This window comes from Dermacentor albipictus, chromosome 2 (assembly GCF_038994185.2).
Source record: "Dermacentor albipictus isolate Rhodes 1998 colony chromosome 2, USDA_Dalb.pri_finalv2, whole genome shotgun sequence".
NCBI lineage: Eukaryota > Metazoa > Arthropoda > Arachnida > Ixodida > Ixodidae > Dermacentor > Dermacentor albipictus.
In genome coordinates, this window is record NC_091822.1 from 207,795,340 (window position 1) to 207,813,671 (window position 18,332).

The 18,332-nt window shown below is 45.0% G+C and overlaps 1 protein-coding gene across 3 annotated transcripts in view; it reads left to right on the forward strand.

Annotated features, from left to right (window-relative positions):
* Positions 1-18,332, forward strand: part of Ada2a (Transcriptional adapter 2A) — a 189,186-nt gene that overhangs the window by 96,585 nt on the left and 74,269 nt on the right. For all 3 annotated transcript variants that reach the window (XM_070534632.1, XM_070534631.1, XM_070534630.1), the window contains one exon: positions 16,346-16,567. In XM_070534632.1, coding sequence (XP_070390733.1) covers positions 16,346-16,567 — 222 coding nt within the window. The remainder of the gene's footprint in view (positions 1-16,345; positions 16,568-18,332) is intronic.

The following is an 18,332-nucleotide window of genomic DNA, read 5'->3' on the forward strand; positions in this document are numbered from 1 at the left end:
GACTGTTAGGGCTGCGGCGAAAGTGCTAACAAGAGATTGCCGTTTCACTGGTGCTTTGTGATCCAGAGAAAGGTCAAGTCCGCACATGTGAATTTGAGTAACACCCCTATAAAGGTATTTCAAGCCATTCAGTATAAGCAGAGTTGGAGGCATTCAAAGGTCACATTTTATCCCCTCCGCAGTGCTCCCGCTCCTTCTTCAACGGCTTGCACCTTCTTCAACAGCTTGCACTGTGTGCTAAGATGGCTGCAGCGCTCCAGCTGCTAAATGGCTCGCAGTTTAAATTTCGTTTCAGATTTTCACGTCGATGCCACTACTTCCCGTTTTGGTGCCTACGACATGCTAAACTAAACTTGGAGGCTACCACCTAACAAGGCTTGCCGAAGCTGCTCGTCTTGTGGTAACCAGTGCAGTGCATTTTTACCACACTCGCCACTTTTGCCGCCAACAACGGCACACCGGCATTATTGTCGGATTAATTTTCAGCAAAAGGCTGATGAACCGCGTGTGGCTATAAATTGCAGAGCTGCAAAAATGACAAACGCCACATTTGTGCTGCACATCTACTTAGTTGCATTCTAGTGAATCTGTTTGCAACAATTTTTCAGATGCACTGTAACGCGCAGATGTGCACTGTGATAGTAGTCGGCAGAACTTCAGCGATGCCATGATCTTGCACTGTGGAGACAGCACAATTTGAGCAGACGACTGCCGCATACTGGAAGTACAAAACAAAATTTTTGTGTAGACACTCTGAATGCAGCGGTACTTTGTAATATTTTAATATGTCAGGTACAGTAAAAGGTTGGTAATTTGAATTCTGCAGGGATGCAACAAAAATTTGAGTTATACAAAAATTTGAATTATACTAAAATCGAACTGATGAAAGTAGAGAAAAAAGTTGTTCCGTTGAGGTGCATATATAGTCTGACGTGGCGTGAGCACCTGCACACACGCTACGTCACGTTGGCGTGAACAACAATGTTTATACTTCGAAGCACTGGTGCTGCCAACGTAACCAGACGCGGCCAATGCAGTCCAACGTGCCCGACGTCGAGATGGCTCTTGCTCCATTCGCGCGTTCGTTGCACCGACTGGCGCAGAGAAAAAAAATGCATGCTGCAATTTCGCTCGAAAAACTAAAGCATTGATTACGATAGCAAATTAGTAGTTAGCTATATGAAGTAAGGATAGTAGTTTTATCGGCCATATAAAGTTGTAAACATTCACTTACTAAGTAAATTAACAAGTACGGTGTCACGTGCGCACAGGTAAACATGAACATATCTTGCTCGATGGCCTCGGAAACTTGCTGAAACATGCTGGAGTGAGAAATCGCGGCAGTAGCAATGAGCGAGTTGACCTTCGTATAGCGCTTGCCTTAACGCGAACGAAACGTAGAAAGCACATCGCATACGAAGCTACTGGCACTATCCGTACTCTGCAAACATCGCAGATCATTTTCAAGATGAGGCCCACGCGAGCGCAATTTGGCCACGTCGCAGATCGCTTTCAAGATACGACACCTGCATGGCCGTGCCATAAGCAACAGCTGCCTCAGCCGCTGGAGAAGAACGTCTCCCCCTCCCTTCCTTCGCCTCACTCTCGTGCCTCGCGCACGACAGGAGAGGGTGTGCATCCGCCCTGCCTTCCTCACTTGCACATGCGAGGTGGAGCTGCGTACGCCGGCTCACTCTCGCATGCTTTCGCTTGCACATACAGTATACGGCGCACGGTGATGATTTTATTGCCCTTAAGCTTTGTACGGAACCTCATGGAAGATAAGCGACCTGCAACAGAGGTGTCGGCCATGCCTGGCCAGACGCTAATGCGTCTCTCTCCAGTCAGGCCTAAACAAAGGGCCGCAGATGGAAAATGCAAAGCCGCATGGCTGGTGCGGTGACACCAGCCAACGTGCACCTGCACACTAGCACTCATCCGATCTACGATGGTGCGAAATTCGAATTATCGGTTACGGTGCGGATTTCATTGTGAATTAGTGGGATGTGTTACACGTTGCTTTCAATGCATTGCTGCATGGACCGTGATGGCTACTTTTAATTAAGCAAAATCTCAAATATAATGAGTTTTTACTATGTCATGAACATTGTTACCATTGCATACACATTTGTGGCCATCGATAAAGTTAACATTTGACATTTTCACACATGTAGCCAATAGTTGTATGAGCACGCCATGACATAATCATGCGCAGTTTCAATGGTGGGGTTTGATGGAGCCGTAGGAGAGCACAACCGATTTATTACGCAGGCACAGTGTGTTCCCCACTGCATAGAATTGAGTAATATTTGGCTCAGGTGTTCACAAAAGCATTCTCTCGTGTCTAGTATGATTTATTTACTGTGCTGGAACAGTGTTGCAGGGCCCCTTTGACACATTCATATCACAATTAAAAATATTTTTTGAGAGCTGAGTACCTAATTTTCAGAAACATGCATTCATCTACGGTAGATAGCCATTTGTGTATATTGCAGAAAGCTGTTAATCACAAATTGCACCAGCTGAGAAGGCATTGTCTGCACAACATGCAACTTTCGTTTCCCCGTCATGGTGCTGCAGGGCCCATTCCTAAAATGCTCAACCACATAACACGGCTGTGTTGTGGTGAAACTGACATCAGGGACCCGCCAAAAACTACAATTGACACCCTTATCAGGACGGATGATTAAATGCTTCCAGCATTTTGTGCTTTCGAATTTTCCTTTGCACTACTAAATTTACTTGTTGTCGCATTTGAGCTCAATGTAACATGCAGGAGCATTGCAGAATGGCGATTTATCAAATGTAAACAAAATACATAGAAGTCAATGGGTTTTAGGTCAGGATTGCGAAACTGCGATGTAGCAGTCAGGAAAATGCAACATTGAGGAAAATATTGTTACAGCGCAACCAAGAGTGGCACCAGTCAGAAGAAGACAATTTGATGTGTAGAGGTGGAGTCGCTCTCGACAGCCATTTTGTTTATGAATTGTTGTCTCTCGTGTAAATATTGTAAATACGTCTTTATATGTGACTTCTGCAATGTAACAAATTGGTGAGACGGGCTGGGTACCCACAAGAAACAACAACAGAGCTCCGCAGTGGTAGTCACCTCGGACTGTACAACACGATGGACGAAACAGGACCTGACATGGCGCGGCCCACATCAACAATAGCAACCCCGTCGATTGTGCTGGCTCAGCCGTGGCATCTAGGAATGTTCTGTAGCTTCAACCACCTTGACGTGGAAGACTGGATCACCACGTATGAGCATATAAGTGCCCACAACAATTGGGATCCAATGATTATGTTGGCGAACTTGGTCTTCTACCTACAAGGCATGGCGAAGGTGTGGTATGACAACCACGAGGAAAAGCTTAACGACTGGGACACGTGCACACAAAACCTGAGGGACTTGTTCGGCCGTCACCGCCGGGCAGAAGAGCACAGCAAAGAAAGAACTAGCTACTTGCGCCCAGACGTCCACAGAATCTACGTCTCCTACATCCAGGACATGCTGGCTCTGTGCTGTAAAGCCGACATCGATATGGCTGAGTCAGACAAAGTTGGGCATGTACTGAAGGGGGTCGCTGACAATGCTTTTGGGCGCGCCATTCGCACGTCTGCCAAACACAGCTGCGACATCCTCTTGTGACGACAGGCTAGGAGTGCAGCAAACATCATCAGGTGAACTAATGCGGATAGTGCGTCGAGAACTTGAAGCCATGACTCCTGCAGCCCTTTTGCCCACCCCAGTGAGCCGAACAACTTGCCTACAGCACCATTTGTGCAGGCAATAGTCCGCGAAGAGCTGGCTAATTTTGGAGTTCATTCTGCATGTGCCGTTGCCACTTTAAGCTGTCTCATGCTGCAGGTTCATCGACTGGTCTGCAGTATCCTGCACGCTACATATATCTAGCCAAGTGGCAAACTGCAGACGATCAACCAATCTGTTTTGCTTGCCGGCGTATCGGTTACGTTGCTCGCCATTGTAACAACTGTATGAGAGCAGCATTCCGGGCTAGTTAGCGCTTGGTGTGTCGTCTTCTTTCACGTCCGTGTCGTTTTTATGTCGCGCAATATCACTTAAGTAACAACTGTATTGTCTCCAACAACCGCACCGTCACTCACCAGTTATTATCGCCCAAACAGAGTGAGCGTCGTTACCATCCTCCATTATCACCGCAACAGCCAAATAACGGCTGTCGTGCTCCTTGAAACAATCCCCCGTCGTCATTCCGATGTCACCAGTCTTGTTCGCCACCAGCTCTTCGACCATCATCCCCATCACTGCACACTCATCACCCACCATCCCCCGATGCAGCCCCGACGACCGTCTCCAGAAAACTAAGTGATGCAGCTCCCAGAGGTGACGCTGCATTGACGACTCGACATTAAAACCCTCTGATCATTTTGCCAACCAAACAGAACTTGACGGACATTTTAGTCGATGGTGTCAGTGTTCCAGCACTTATTGACACTGGCGTGCATGTATCCATGACGAATGCCCAATTGTGGCTACGCCTGAACAAAGTTCTGACACCTGTATCATGCAACCTTCATGTCGCCGACGGAGGAACGCCTACTGTGCTTGGTATTTGCACCGCTCGCATTGGTATTGCGGGACGCCCAATGATTGGTTTGTCTGCTGCTTTGGAACAATGCCCTTACGACGCTATACTTGGCTTAGGCTCTTTATTGTCCCATTCAGCCCTCTTTGATTGCGCGTCTAGTGTCATTCAGCTTGAACTGCCCCACAGCTATTATAGACCACCAGTCACGCAACCACGGTTATGCTCTCTTGAAGACATCTGTATTGCCCCAAGCCACTATGTACATCACTCTACTGTCGTGCCCATCTGTTCCTGGCAGCCGTGGCTGCTCAGTGGCTATGATGTTGGGCTGCTGAGAACGAGGTCGCAGTATTGAATCCCGGCCACGGCGGCCGCATTTCGATGGGGGCGAAATGGGAAAACACCCGTGTACTTAGATTTAGGTCCACATTAAAGAACCCCAGGAAGTCAAAATTTCTGGAGTCCTCCACTGCCGCATGCCTCATAATCAGGAAGTGGTTTTGGCACATAAAACTCATAATTTTTCATCTGTTCCTGGTGGCGTCTATGTATTAGGCCCTACCGCTGACATACTGCCGGAAAGAAATTTAGCCGTTCCCCATGGAGTGCTCACTGTCACAAGCAATCACACTTCACTCCCTCTCCTTAATTTTAACTTCTCGACTCAAATTCTTCCCAGAGCCTTTGGGCGACATCTTGCCTTTAAACAATTGCAAGATATCGGCTCTTGACGCCGAAATTCAGTTGCCCTCTACAGGAACCTCCGATTCACCGACTCTCACAGACGAACTTAGCAAGATGATTGCACCTGATCTTCTAGCACAAGCTGCTGACCTCCACTGTCTCTTGGAAACTTGCCGCAACATTTTTTACTTTTGACAGCTGCCCTTTAGCCCAGACATTGGTAGTCACACATTGTATTTACACCGGAAACGCCAATCCGATATGCTGCCGGCCGTAGTACTTTGTTTCATGTGCTGAACGACAAGTAATATGAGAAGTCAATAAGATGTTGACTAAAGGCGTTATTGAGCCATTTCGCAGGCTGTGGGCATCCCGTTTGTCCTTGTCAAGCAGAAGGACGGCAGTTGGCGCCTTTGTGCGGATTCAGACACCTCAACAAAATCACATGCAAGGATGTCTACGCCTTGCCATGTATTGATGGCGCATTTGATTGCTTGCACAGAGCCAAGTACTCTTCATCAATAGACCTCCGATCAGGCTATCGGCAAATCTCGTTGGATGACATGGACGGTGAGAAAACCACCTTCGTAACACCTGACGGCCTCTACCAATTCATGGTTATGCCGTGCGGCCTTTGTAATGTCCTGGCAAGCTTCGAAACAATGATGGACTCCTTACTTCGCAGCTATACATGTTCCACATGCCTGTGTTATTTAGACAATGTCATAGTCTTTTCACCAATTTTTACGAGTCGTCCAATGCTTCTCAGCAACCTTCGGTTTTAGATGAGTTACAACAAATGATTAAAGACCTTAACAGAGAGAGTGTAAGAGTGGGGTTGAAGATTAATACACAGAAGACAAAGATAATGATGAATAACCGGGCAAGGGAACAAGAGTTCAGGATTGCAAGTCAGCCTCTAGAGTCTGTGAAGGAGTACATTTATCGAGGCCAATTAATCACAGGAAACGGTGATCATGAGAAGGAAATTCATAGAAGAATAAAAAATGGGTTGGATTGCGTACGGCAGACGTTGTTGGCTCCTGACTGGAAGCTTACCATTATCATTGAAAAGGAAGGTGTCAATCAGTGCATTTTACTGGTGCTGACATATTGGGCAGAGACTTAGAGACTGACAAAGAGGCTTGAGAACAAGTTAAGGACCACGCAAAGAGTGATGGAAAGAAGAATGCTAGGCATAACTTTAAGAGACAGAAAGAGAGCGGTTTGGATGAGAGAGCAAACGAGTATAGACAATATTCTAATTGACATTAAGAGAAAAAAAAATGGCGCTGGGCAGCTCATGTAATGTGCAGATTAGATAACAATTGGACCAATAGGGTGACACAATAGGTACCAAAAGTAGGGAAATGCAGTAGAGGACGGCAGAAGACTAGAACGACAGAAAGCTGAGCTAGTTGGTAAGGATTCATTATGCAAAAAAGAAGTGAGGCGTGCAGACAGGACACAAGAGTAGAGAAGTGGACAACACATCATTGCTGACATCATGCTGACATCATTGTACTCACAGAAACATGGTTAAATAGTAAAATATCGTACCCCGAACTGTTTGAGTGCGAGAACCAATACGTTGTTTACCGAAGTGACCGAACTGGTAGAATTGGTGGTGGCGTTCTGCTCGCCGTTAAAGAATGTATTAATTGTTTTTTGTGACCATTGATACCAATTTAGAGCTAATTTGGTGCTGTATAACTATTAGTTTAAAAAAAATAATACTAGGTGTGTGCTACCGATCCCCATCAAGCGACTCATCCTTTTGCGATGACTTATATGATTGTTTAAATAAGATTACCATGCGTTTCCCCGGAACTGAAATCATACTTTTAGGCGATTTTAATTTTCCTAACATTGTCTGGTCACATGTCAATCCCTTTTCTAATCCTTCGTCGGCCGAGGCCAATCGGTTCATTTCCATTTGCTCTGACTTCGGCTTATCGCAGATCGTCAGACTTCCAACATGTGTAGCACAAAGCACATCTTCACTCCTGGACCTCATTCTAACGTCATCGCCCGATAACTTTTCTGCGGTGACACACATGCCCGGACTGAGCGATCATGACATCTTGCATTTTACACTTACAACAACACAACAAAAAACATGCCGACAGCGGAAAAAGTTCCGAGATTATAAAAAAGCTAACTATCAAGCCATCAACAGAGAACTATGCATATTTCTAGACACATTCCTCCCACTTTATCTGCAACGCTCCGTAGAAACTAACTGGTCTATCTTCAAAAATAAAATAAGTGAGCTTATCACCAAACACGTGCCCCTTCGATCCGTCTGTGTTAACAATAAAGCACCATGGTACAGCACATATCTTAATCGGTTATCGAACAGGAAAAAACGTTTATTCTGTACAGCGAAACATTCCTCAAAACAGACACATTGGCTAGCATATAAACACGCAGCAATTTCATATATTAAAGCCCTAAGGTCAGCCAAATTTTGATTCCTTAATTGTACACTTCCAAATTTATTGAAGACTAGTCCAAAACGCTTCTGGGAAGCCATACGAGGAAACAACCATAAAACTGGAATATCATTGCTAACAACTTCTGGGGACCCAGTACCTGACCTATTGTGTTCTACTGTGCTTAACAATACCTTCACTCAGTCATTCTCATCACCTCAGACCCCTGATCCGATGCCCGAGATAAAATCAACTAACTACCATTTCATGGATCCCATCGTTTTCGACGCAACTGGTATCAAAGCCATAGTACAAAACTTAAAACCTAAAGCATCATGTGGGGTAGATGAAATTAACACTATATTCTTACAAAACACAGCGGAATACTGTTCAATCCTACTAGAATGCATTTACTCACAATCTTACAACTCTGGCACCTTACCGTATGATTGGAAAATTGGCAAAGTAACCCCCATTCACAAAACCGGACCAACCCATGATCCACACAACTATAGACCTATTTCACTTACATCTGTACCATGCAAAGTTATGGAGCATATAATATACACGCATCTGGTTAATTTTCTTGAAAATAACAACTTCTTCACAGTTATGCAGCATGGATTTCGTAAAAACTTCTCTTGTGACACTCAGCTTATCCTCTTCACTAATGCCCTACATGCCAATTTAGATTCTGGTTTTTTAACAGATTGTATATTTCTCGACTTCTCTAAAGCATTTGACAAAGTGAACCATGCATTGCTTCTTCATAAATTAGGCGTTCTAAACATAGACCCCTTCGTAATTAATTGGATTCGCGCGTTTCTGACATCACGTGTTCAATTTGTAACCACTAATGACGCTAACTCACCTTTAGCCCCAGTTGACTCCGGCGTCCCGCAAGGGTCTGTGCTCGGTCCTTTATTATTTCTAATTTATATTAATGACTTGCCCACTCACGTTTCCTCGAACATTTGTCTTTTTGCGGATGACTGCGTCTTGTATCGTAAAATAACTAATTCTTCAGATATTCTACTAATTCAGGAGGATCTCAATAACATAAATGAGTGGTGTCGTACGTGGCGCATGGAATTAAACATTAGAAAGTGTAAGACAATGAGGATTTCCCGTACTAACGTCATCTGCCCCACCTATACGCTAAATAACATCCCACTAGAATGTGTAACGTCATATCGATACTTGGGGGTTCACATTGCCAGCAATCTATCCTGGAAAACTCACATTGATCACATAACATCTAAGGCCACTCGCACACTGGGATACTTTCGTCGAAAATTTTCTCAAGCACCATCATCACTAAAACTCTTATTGTACACAACTTACATTCGCCCACAACTAGAGTACGCGTCATCAGTATGGGACCCCGGTCATGGCACCCTCATACAGTCTCTAGAGGCAATACAGAATCGATCAGCCCGTTTCATTCTCACCAACTACCATAGAACTGCGAGTGTCACTAACATGAAAGCTCTCCGTCACCTCCCGTTGTTATCAACCCGTAGAAAACTATCTCGCATATGTCTTTTCCATAAAATGTACTACCATAACGCATATTTACGTTCTATCTTTGTCCAACCCCCACCATACATTTCATCTCGCATAGACCGCCGCCAAAAGGTAAACATTCCGCACTGCAACACCGTCGGCTTTTCATATTCATTTCTTCCCCAAATGAGCAAAGATTGGAATAACTTACCCGCATTACTTACAAGCATTATTGACACCAATAACTAATATACCAATAACACAATTATTGTTGCGTTTGCTTGTTCTGTATAATAACTGCTTTTATTTCATTGTTTTTGGCTTGTATTTTTATATCGTGTGTTCTTTCCTTTCTTTATTTTGTTACGCCATGTATTTTTGCCACGCTCACAAGTTTCTATTTACCATTATTATTTTGTATACGATGTTTTTTTGCCATGTTGTTTGCCTTCTTTCCTTATTTTGTGATTTGCCTCTGCATTTACTTACTTTGCCCCTCCCCTCTGCAATGTACAACCGTACCTTGAGGGTATGATAAATAAATAAATAAATAAATAAATAAATAAATAAATAAATAAATAAATAAACACGAACGCCGATTATCAACTGAAGGGAGCACCGAGGTGAAAAAAGAAAGAAGACACAAAACTCAGCTGCGCAAGCTCAGGAATGGTAACACCATGTGTCAGTCGGGTACACGTGCCGGTCTACGTGAGAGATAACTGTTAAGGCACTTAATCTCTTCCTTATGTAAAGTAATCGAAGGCTGACTCACGCACGCACTTCCACCATTATAGATATGCCATGCTTCTACCATAAGACACGTATCTTCATTCTTATGCCTGTACAATATCGCGCATTCATCTAACTCTGGCGTGCAGTCACAATCTTGGCAATGTAGCGAAAGATTAGAAGGCGATCCACCGGTTAACGACCTTTTATGTTCCATTAGCCTCTGATTGATACACCGTCCCGTTTGCCCTACGTAGAACTGGCCACAGCTAAGGGGAATTTTACCTGTCTGCACGCCTCACTTCTTTTTTGCAGAAGACTAGGTAGTGTGACAAAAATTGGGAAATTTGCGGGTGCTAGCTGGAATCGGTTAGCGCATGACAGGAGTGATTGGAGATAGCAGGGAGAGGCCTTCGTCCTGCAGTGGACATAAAATAAGCTGATGATGATGATGATGATAATGATGAATCCTTTAGTCAAATAAGCACTTTCAGTTCTTCGACCAGCGCTTGTCCTGTCTTCTTTCGCGTGTTTCGTTTGTGTGTGCACTGCCCAAGAATAGAAACCACTTCTGTTGCATGCGCTAGCAGTGGCCAAAATTCTTGTGTGCCGTGAAATTGAATACCTTATTTACTTGCATAAGGATCGCACTCGTGTTATGATCGCACGCCTGAGTTTTGTCGTCAAAATTCGATTGTCTTTCTTTCCTGTGTAATGATCGCACCCTGAACTTGTCGCATTGATATGTCGTGTGCCAAATCTAGCCAGTGATGATCGCTCTTACCATCTGTCGAATGCTACGCGAACGACTCTTGAAGACGTACCAAACGGTCTGCATGCACCGAACATTCTTAAGCAGATGCCCCATTTAATTCCTTTCATCACTTTCTGCACTTCCATGAAAAAAAAAAAAAGCTACAACCAAACTTGCCTCGGCTTCATTGTTTGTAGGTTTCATAAGGGTTTTGGTCAACAACAACATAAAGAGGGCACCTTTCGATTCTTCTCATCTGCACTCGTGGGCACGCAACAAATCACGAGTGGCAACAATAGTGGCCACCTTTACACTGATACATTACAAGTGCACCCTATTCATACACCAAGGCTTGTAACGCAGCTAAGATATTCGCCCAAACTTGGTGAAGACGTGCCGTATTAGGATAGCAGTGAGGACAAATGCCGCAGTTTCCGCAGCATCCCTGCCATGCCTTTCTGTGACTGGCAGCTAAGCGTGCCCATCTCTGTTTCTGTCTCCTTAAAGTGGTCATGGCTATGTTATTGTCGCAGACTTGCCGATATTAACAATACTATTCCTTACTGATATGGAAGAAACTGATTCAATGTTACTCACGAGAAGAAAAATAAACGTGTTCGGCGCGTTTGGCTTGCTCCACCGGCCGCCATTTTTGTTTTGGTGTCCCGCACTGACAGCGGCAGCCGCCTGCTTGTCATCCCACAGCAAATGCGGGATGAAAAAAGAAAATTTATTTTCGTGGCAAATTTTACCCGCGTAATGAACGCACCCCTGAATTTGCATCAGTTTTTTTAACAAAAAAGTGTGATCAATATGCGAGTAAATATGGTAGGTGCACGATGCATTGAACATGACCGGAGTTCATTCCTGCATTACCACTGCACCGATCGATTGAGTTACTGGACAATACGCCAGCGTCTTGGTCGCGCCGGCATTGCTGAAACAGAAATCATTACTAAGATTTTCAACTTCTGTCTCTTGAGCACTGTTAAAAAATGGTGAAGCTATTTAGATTGCTGTCTCTATTCTATATTGTAGGGGACGTACTAGTTAAAGTTGTGTGTGCAGGTCGTACTTGTGCAATGTGCTGATATATTTTGTTTATTTCCACACCGTGTTGATGGAAGTCCATTGTTGCCATCAGAGACAACACGGATTTGTAGCAAACATTTTGTGGGAAACTGCAAAAAGGATTTTACCTAACACGCATCGTATGTGTCGACAATTTTTCCGGCAGCACATACAATGTCGTTTCCAATTACTTGCTCAGTGTCACTAACATGGCTAAGCAGACTCTGCCCTTTCGCCGCATTGCAGCCTTGAAAATAACCGTCAAGCATAGCGATCTTCTTAAAGGCAAATAGAAGCGTGTACGTTGTCATTCAAATAAAACATCCACGCACACACATGTAGGCACACACCGCACGCGGTATGAAACGTTCCCAAACACGCTCAGTGCAAGTGCCAATCAAGGCGGTGTGAACGAGATTGGAGAGGCGTACACCCGCTAGTTGAATTTTGCCCTGCATGTGGCGCTGTCATGCCGGCGCAGCAGCGCCGCTCGGCGGTGCCGTTCTAGTCTATGGCGCCGCTTGTCATGAGGTGCACGTGCTGTGTTGAAAACGAAAAGCGAAGACGACAACGATGACAACAAAGGTGCGAGCATGATCATGTGATGTCACCAGAAAAAGGTGAAAAAGAAAAAAATAAGGAAAACCTCAGGAAAGCCTCGTGGTGCGAGCATGGAATGGGGGAGGGGGCCTTGGTGATACAGGAATCAGAGCGAAGAAGACCCACGGTGGAAGAAGGAGCCCTTTGGCCCATGGGTCCGGGCTCCTGCCTATGTCTAGTGTTCCTGAGCCTACGGCTGAATGTCTGAAGCTGATTTTTGTCTGCGAGCTGCCCAGCAGAGCACCAACCACAGCTTCTGTGCTTGCGATCTTCCATCCTTGCTGATGTTCCTGCCCCATCGTGCCACGTTGTCTCGCCTCCCGACTCTTGCTGGGGTACCTCAGCAGCAGCCCACTTGTCGTCTGCACCATTACGGCCGTGACCTCATCCAATGCCCCACACCGAACAGTAGGGTGATGAACTTTAATCATTTGATTCTGTAGTCTGCAGACTGTTTAGAGACTCCATACTTTAAGTGATCCATTTTAACACCTTTGTCAGCAGTTATATGTCGTCAAATTCATATAAAGCATTGTTTGTGTGTGTGTGACAGAGAGCCTATGCTTTGTGTTTGTATTGTAAGCTGGAAAAAGTGCAAAAAAGAGCACTCAGGTTTATTTTTAATGCCTACGGAAGACAAGTGTTACTATCTGATCTCCGTTCAAGGTCTGGTCTTCCAACACTGCAGGAACGCCGTAAGCTACACCGTCTGAAGATGCTCTACACGATAGTGAACGGCCAAACTAAAATGAATTTTGACAAATACTTACAGTTTAACACGTGTAGAAGTAACTGTGGAAAGCACGAACTTACCCTTATTGTACCCCAGGCTAGAACTATCGCTTATCAATTTTCGTTTTTTCCTAGAACGATAAGAGAATGGAACAGGCTTCCACAAGAGGTAACGAACAAGCGTACTGTCGACTCTTTCTTCTTGGCTATTTCTCAGTTGTGAGCGAAGCACGCAATTCCTTTCGTACTGAATTTTTATTCAACTCGTGTCATTAGTTTAAGAGATATTGTTATGCGCAGTAGCGTACAAGTATGATCTGTGTTGCACTGTGTGTGAGCTTGCTGTGTTCGAATTTTATTTTGCCATTTTCTTTGCTTGTACAGTATCCCTTTTTATTTTCTATGTACCACTCCTGCTTTGGCTGCCGAAAAGCAGGTGGCAGTATTTTCAAATAAATAAATAAATAAATATTTCCTAAATCGGCCTGTATTGGCCAAATTAAAGAACCTTGTATGGTGAAAAGATCTACACCATGACACTGCTTCTACTGGCCAGGCCTGTACCGCTCTCTGAGCACCACAGAAAAAACGTGCAGTGCTGCCTGCTAGACGCCTTCACTCATCAATGCGACTTCAGCACCATTATTTTGCATCGGCCTCGAACTTCTCTGTCCTTTTCTGACGTTGAAATCTGGCAATAAGTGGGTCGTTATCGTGACTGAATAGACTTGGTACGGGATCATGCGAGCTTTGCGTGCAAGCTGTGCAACTGAGGTGACAGATTTCCTTTTACATGAGGTCGTCCTCCACCACGGCGCACCCCTGCAGCTCCTCACTGATCGTGGCTGCACCTTCTTGTCCTGAGTAGTTGAAGACCTACTTCGCTCCTATTTTGCAGAGCACAAGCTTTCTACCACCTACCACCCGCCGACAAATGGTCTAACGGAGCGGCTAAATTGCACATTGACAGAAATGCTGTCTATGTACATTTCTGGCGACCACAGTGAGAGGGAAAGCATGTTACCCTTTCTGACCTTCGCCTATAATTTGTCCCGTCACGAGACTGCTGGCTTTTCACCCTTTTACTTTCTGTTCGGCCGCCACCTTTCTTTGCCCTTTGACACACTGCTTCCTTCCTCGGCAAGCACTCGCACTGAATATGCTCAAGACGTCTTTGCCTGGGCTCACACGGCACACCAGATTTCCGGCTCCTGGCTCACTGAGTCTCAGGCGGCGCAGAAGATCCAGTATGACAGCCGACATCAGGACGTTCGATTTCCTCCTGGCTCCATCGTCCGCCTGTGGACACCACATTGCCGTGTTGGCTTGTCTGAAAAGCCTCGCTAAACAGGGCCCTGCATGATATTGTGTCAGCTTGGCAATGTGAGCTATGAGACTGCTCCGCTAGACTCTCGTCTCCCCACAGATGTTGTGCATATGTCCCAGCTGAAGCCTTACTTTGCAACGAGTTCACTTCCCTATAGCTAGCGCTGAGACTTCATCTTTACAGGTGGAGGTTATATTACGGTGCAACCAAGAGTAGTGCCAGTCAGAAGAAGATAACTGGACGTGTAGAGGTGGAATCACTCTCGACAGCCATCTTGTTTATGCATCGTTGTCTCTCGTGTAAATATTGAAAATACATCTTTATATGCGACTTCTGCTATGTAACAATATCAACAGGGTTCCTCTGTAATCTAATAAATAGCTACGAGCATGCACTATCAGGGTTATGACATAGGTGCAAGTGCCTTTCATTTCCATGACTTGAAAAGAGTGATGCTTTTAAAGCTAAGCTTTCTTTGCTGCTTCCTTCGACTTTCCCACTGCTGCTGCATTCTGGCACACAGCGTCGGGGGGTAGTTTGGAGCATGTGTATACATGTCAGGAGCGCGGCAAAGAGTAAAGGTGATGCCAGAAACTCGTTTAGACCTTTGCACCACATTGAGTGTGCACAATACCCTCTGGAGCTCCCTGGGTGTTACTACATTAGCTTCTTGACAGCTATAATTATCCCTGACCCCCGCAAAAGCAGTGCAAAAATTGCAGCACTTACCTTTCTATTAATATGCAAGTCCAGAAGGAAGCTAGATAGAATGGTAGAGAGGAGGGGGAGTGGAGGCACAGAATGGGTAGAACCGACGCAGTCACGAAACAAGTGAAAACAGCCTTGTCACTCTTTGCTCGCAGTTTCCATACAAGGGGGTTGGGGGGGGGGAGAGATTGGGAAAAGGTTAAGTGGAAAGGTAAGGAAACTACAACTATAGACATGACTGCAGTTACCGGCGAACAGTACAAATTTAAGTTTAACATATGGTATGGTACATTTCTGCTATTTCTGAAATATAAGCACCATGCAGACTTGTCAAGCGGACTACTTATGCAGGGCATGCAGAAGCAGAGTTGCATTAAAGCACACCGTAGGGTCTAGGAGACACTACAGGAACGGTCACACGTCAAATCATCTTTTCTGTGCTCGCCACGGTAGCTTTGCGGCTATGGCATTGCTCGAGGTAGTGGGTTGGATCTTGACTGAAGCAGCTGTATTTCAACGGGGGCAAAATAAATATCTCTCGTGCCCTTAGATTTAGGGACACGTTACAGAACACCACGGTGTCAAAATTAATCTGGAGTTCGCCACTACGGCGTGCCTCATAATCCTATTCTGGTTTTGGCGTGTACAGCCCCATAATTCCATTAAAGTTTAATACTTCTGCCTTGATGCGATGTGCCATGTGAGGCAATGACAATGGTCAACCCTCTTGGAGATTGTGAAGTATGGTGCACAACAGCGCCTCAAGGAAACACCTCCCCCTGTGTGTTCTGTGTAGTACGCAGACAAACACCAGTGGTGCATGCAAGGTAACATTTAACATCAACTCACCACTCTTGTGTTGGACTAAAAATTGAAGAAATTAAACATGCGCGATCAACATCACCACTAATTATCGTCAATCAAAGGAAACATCACAGAAAGCTTCGCTTACATCGATTCCCACAGTGCGTGGGATCCACATACTTTTTATATTCCAGACCCACCCACCTGGCCTTATGTTGCTCTCCATGCTGATTGATGACTTTTGTTGCTTGGCAATAGCTTCAATGTGTAAATAGCATGAGTGGCATCCATATGGTATTGCACTCGCTGCACCAGTGACGCACTGAGGCTGATAGTGTTGAGTAGACATTCGTAGTGCCCTGTGGTTTGCAAGAAAGTTCCGAGGTGGGAGGTTAGTGGATGCATTCTGCTATTGCAGAGCTCCAGCTGGCCATGGTGTCAATTTACCAAGACCGGTTGCGGGAGCGTGCCCGAAGAAAGTGGCTGGTGCGCAAGCATGGCCTGGTGCATCCCCAGAAGACACGCCAGAGCTGGCGCCGGTACAGCACCACTCTAGGGGAGGCCACCACCGCCCTGCTTGGTCGCTTAATGCAGCTGCTCCCGCCAAACAACTTTGAGTTCCTCTGTGAGGGGCTGCACAGTGAGTGTGACCAGTTCTTGCTTCTTTTTGTGTTGCATGATCTTTCTGGCACCACAATGTTTTATGGCCATGCAGCATCACTGCTACAGACTCGGCATTTGTCAGTCATTGCTCCCATGACTGGCAATGATTATGCCTTGCAAGGTGCCCAGGTCAAGTACAAATATTCAGCAGCAGTGCTACATTCAGCCAAACACAGTGCTGCATTGACATGTCGGTTGTATGCTTCACAAGCAGTACAAACAGCTGCTTATAGTTGAAATATTTTGAGCAGTGCATCTGATTGGATTGTCCCCACTGCCATCAGTTGTGCTACTCTTCTTCCATATCTGATATTCATTATAAGCATACACATCATATGATGTGCGGCAGGGCTGCCCCACCTTTCACCTACAGCAGAACCCACTTATAACAATATTCAGGTGCCAAGAGAGAGATAGCGCAAATGATAAAGGAAAGGTAGGGAGGTTAACCAGGACTGAGCCCGGTTCATTGTTCATTGTTTCATTGTTTCATTTTCATTGTTCTAATAGGGTTGCACACAGAAAAAGAAATGCAGGAAACAGACATGAACACTAGGGGTGTGAGAATACCAAATAATAGATTTCGGACCTAATATTGATAGAATTGAATCAAGAAAAATAATTCAGGGGTGATTTAGTGGTAAATGCAAGAGAAATATGTCAGAAAATGTTGCACTGCATTGAAGTCCTAGATCTATGATTTAAACCATGTTCACCACATTGAAAAGTGTTGTTCAGGAGCTCACTTGACATATGTCCCGCTTCTTCAAGCAGCAAAGTGCAACTGAGGGTGGTCTGGAAGAAACCACTGTCACTTGCCCTATATGTAGTCCAAAGTTCGACGAAAACTCGTCAGACGAGGGTGCTACATTGTTGAATAAACTGGCACTCTCATATGGTTCAAAAGAAAATAAAACAAAATGATGTTTCGAGACCGCTACGAGTGCATTGTTCACACAATGTCAAATAAACTGGCACTTGATTATCGTTCAAAAGGACATAAAACAAAATGACGTTTCGAGACCACTACGGGTCCCTTGTTCACAATGAAGATGAGCGCAAGAGGTGGCGATTATTTATGTGTTAGGTGGCGCAGGGTGCTTCATCTGCGTGCCTTTCGGTGGCTAATCAGCCCGATCTTTGCACTTGCTTTCACACTTTTTGAGATACGTGCTGCTTTTGTTGCCATTCCTTTTCTCTGTGTCACACTGTTGCTTTGATCAGTCCTGTCAACGTGGACAAATGTTATTGTACAGACAGAGGCAGCCCTGGCAGACGTGGCGCCATTTGCGAATTGTGGCATTCGGGTGTAGTGTGTGTGACCCTACGTTGGGCCAACATTGGGAAGCGGTGGGGCAAAAATGCTCAGATACCACTCCCACAGCGCGCTCGGCGCTTATTTCGTGCCGAAACAACGAACTGAGGCTCTGCAGCGCACGTGACATGCTGTACTGCGCAGGTCTCTACACCGAATGCATCGAATAACCAAAAAATCAAATAGTAGATATTCGGATGTTCGCTATTAGATTCGGTTATATTAGAGTGTTCACACTCCCATAATCAAAGCATTTTGATTAGAAACAAATACAGTCGAACCCACTTATAACATTACCTGTTTTATTAATACTTAGATATAACATTAAAAAGCTGTGACACTGTAAACTTTTGTGCAGGTATTATGATAAAATAAACTGCTTAGCAGAATGATCCCATGCCACTTTATTGGTTAAAACAGTTAAATC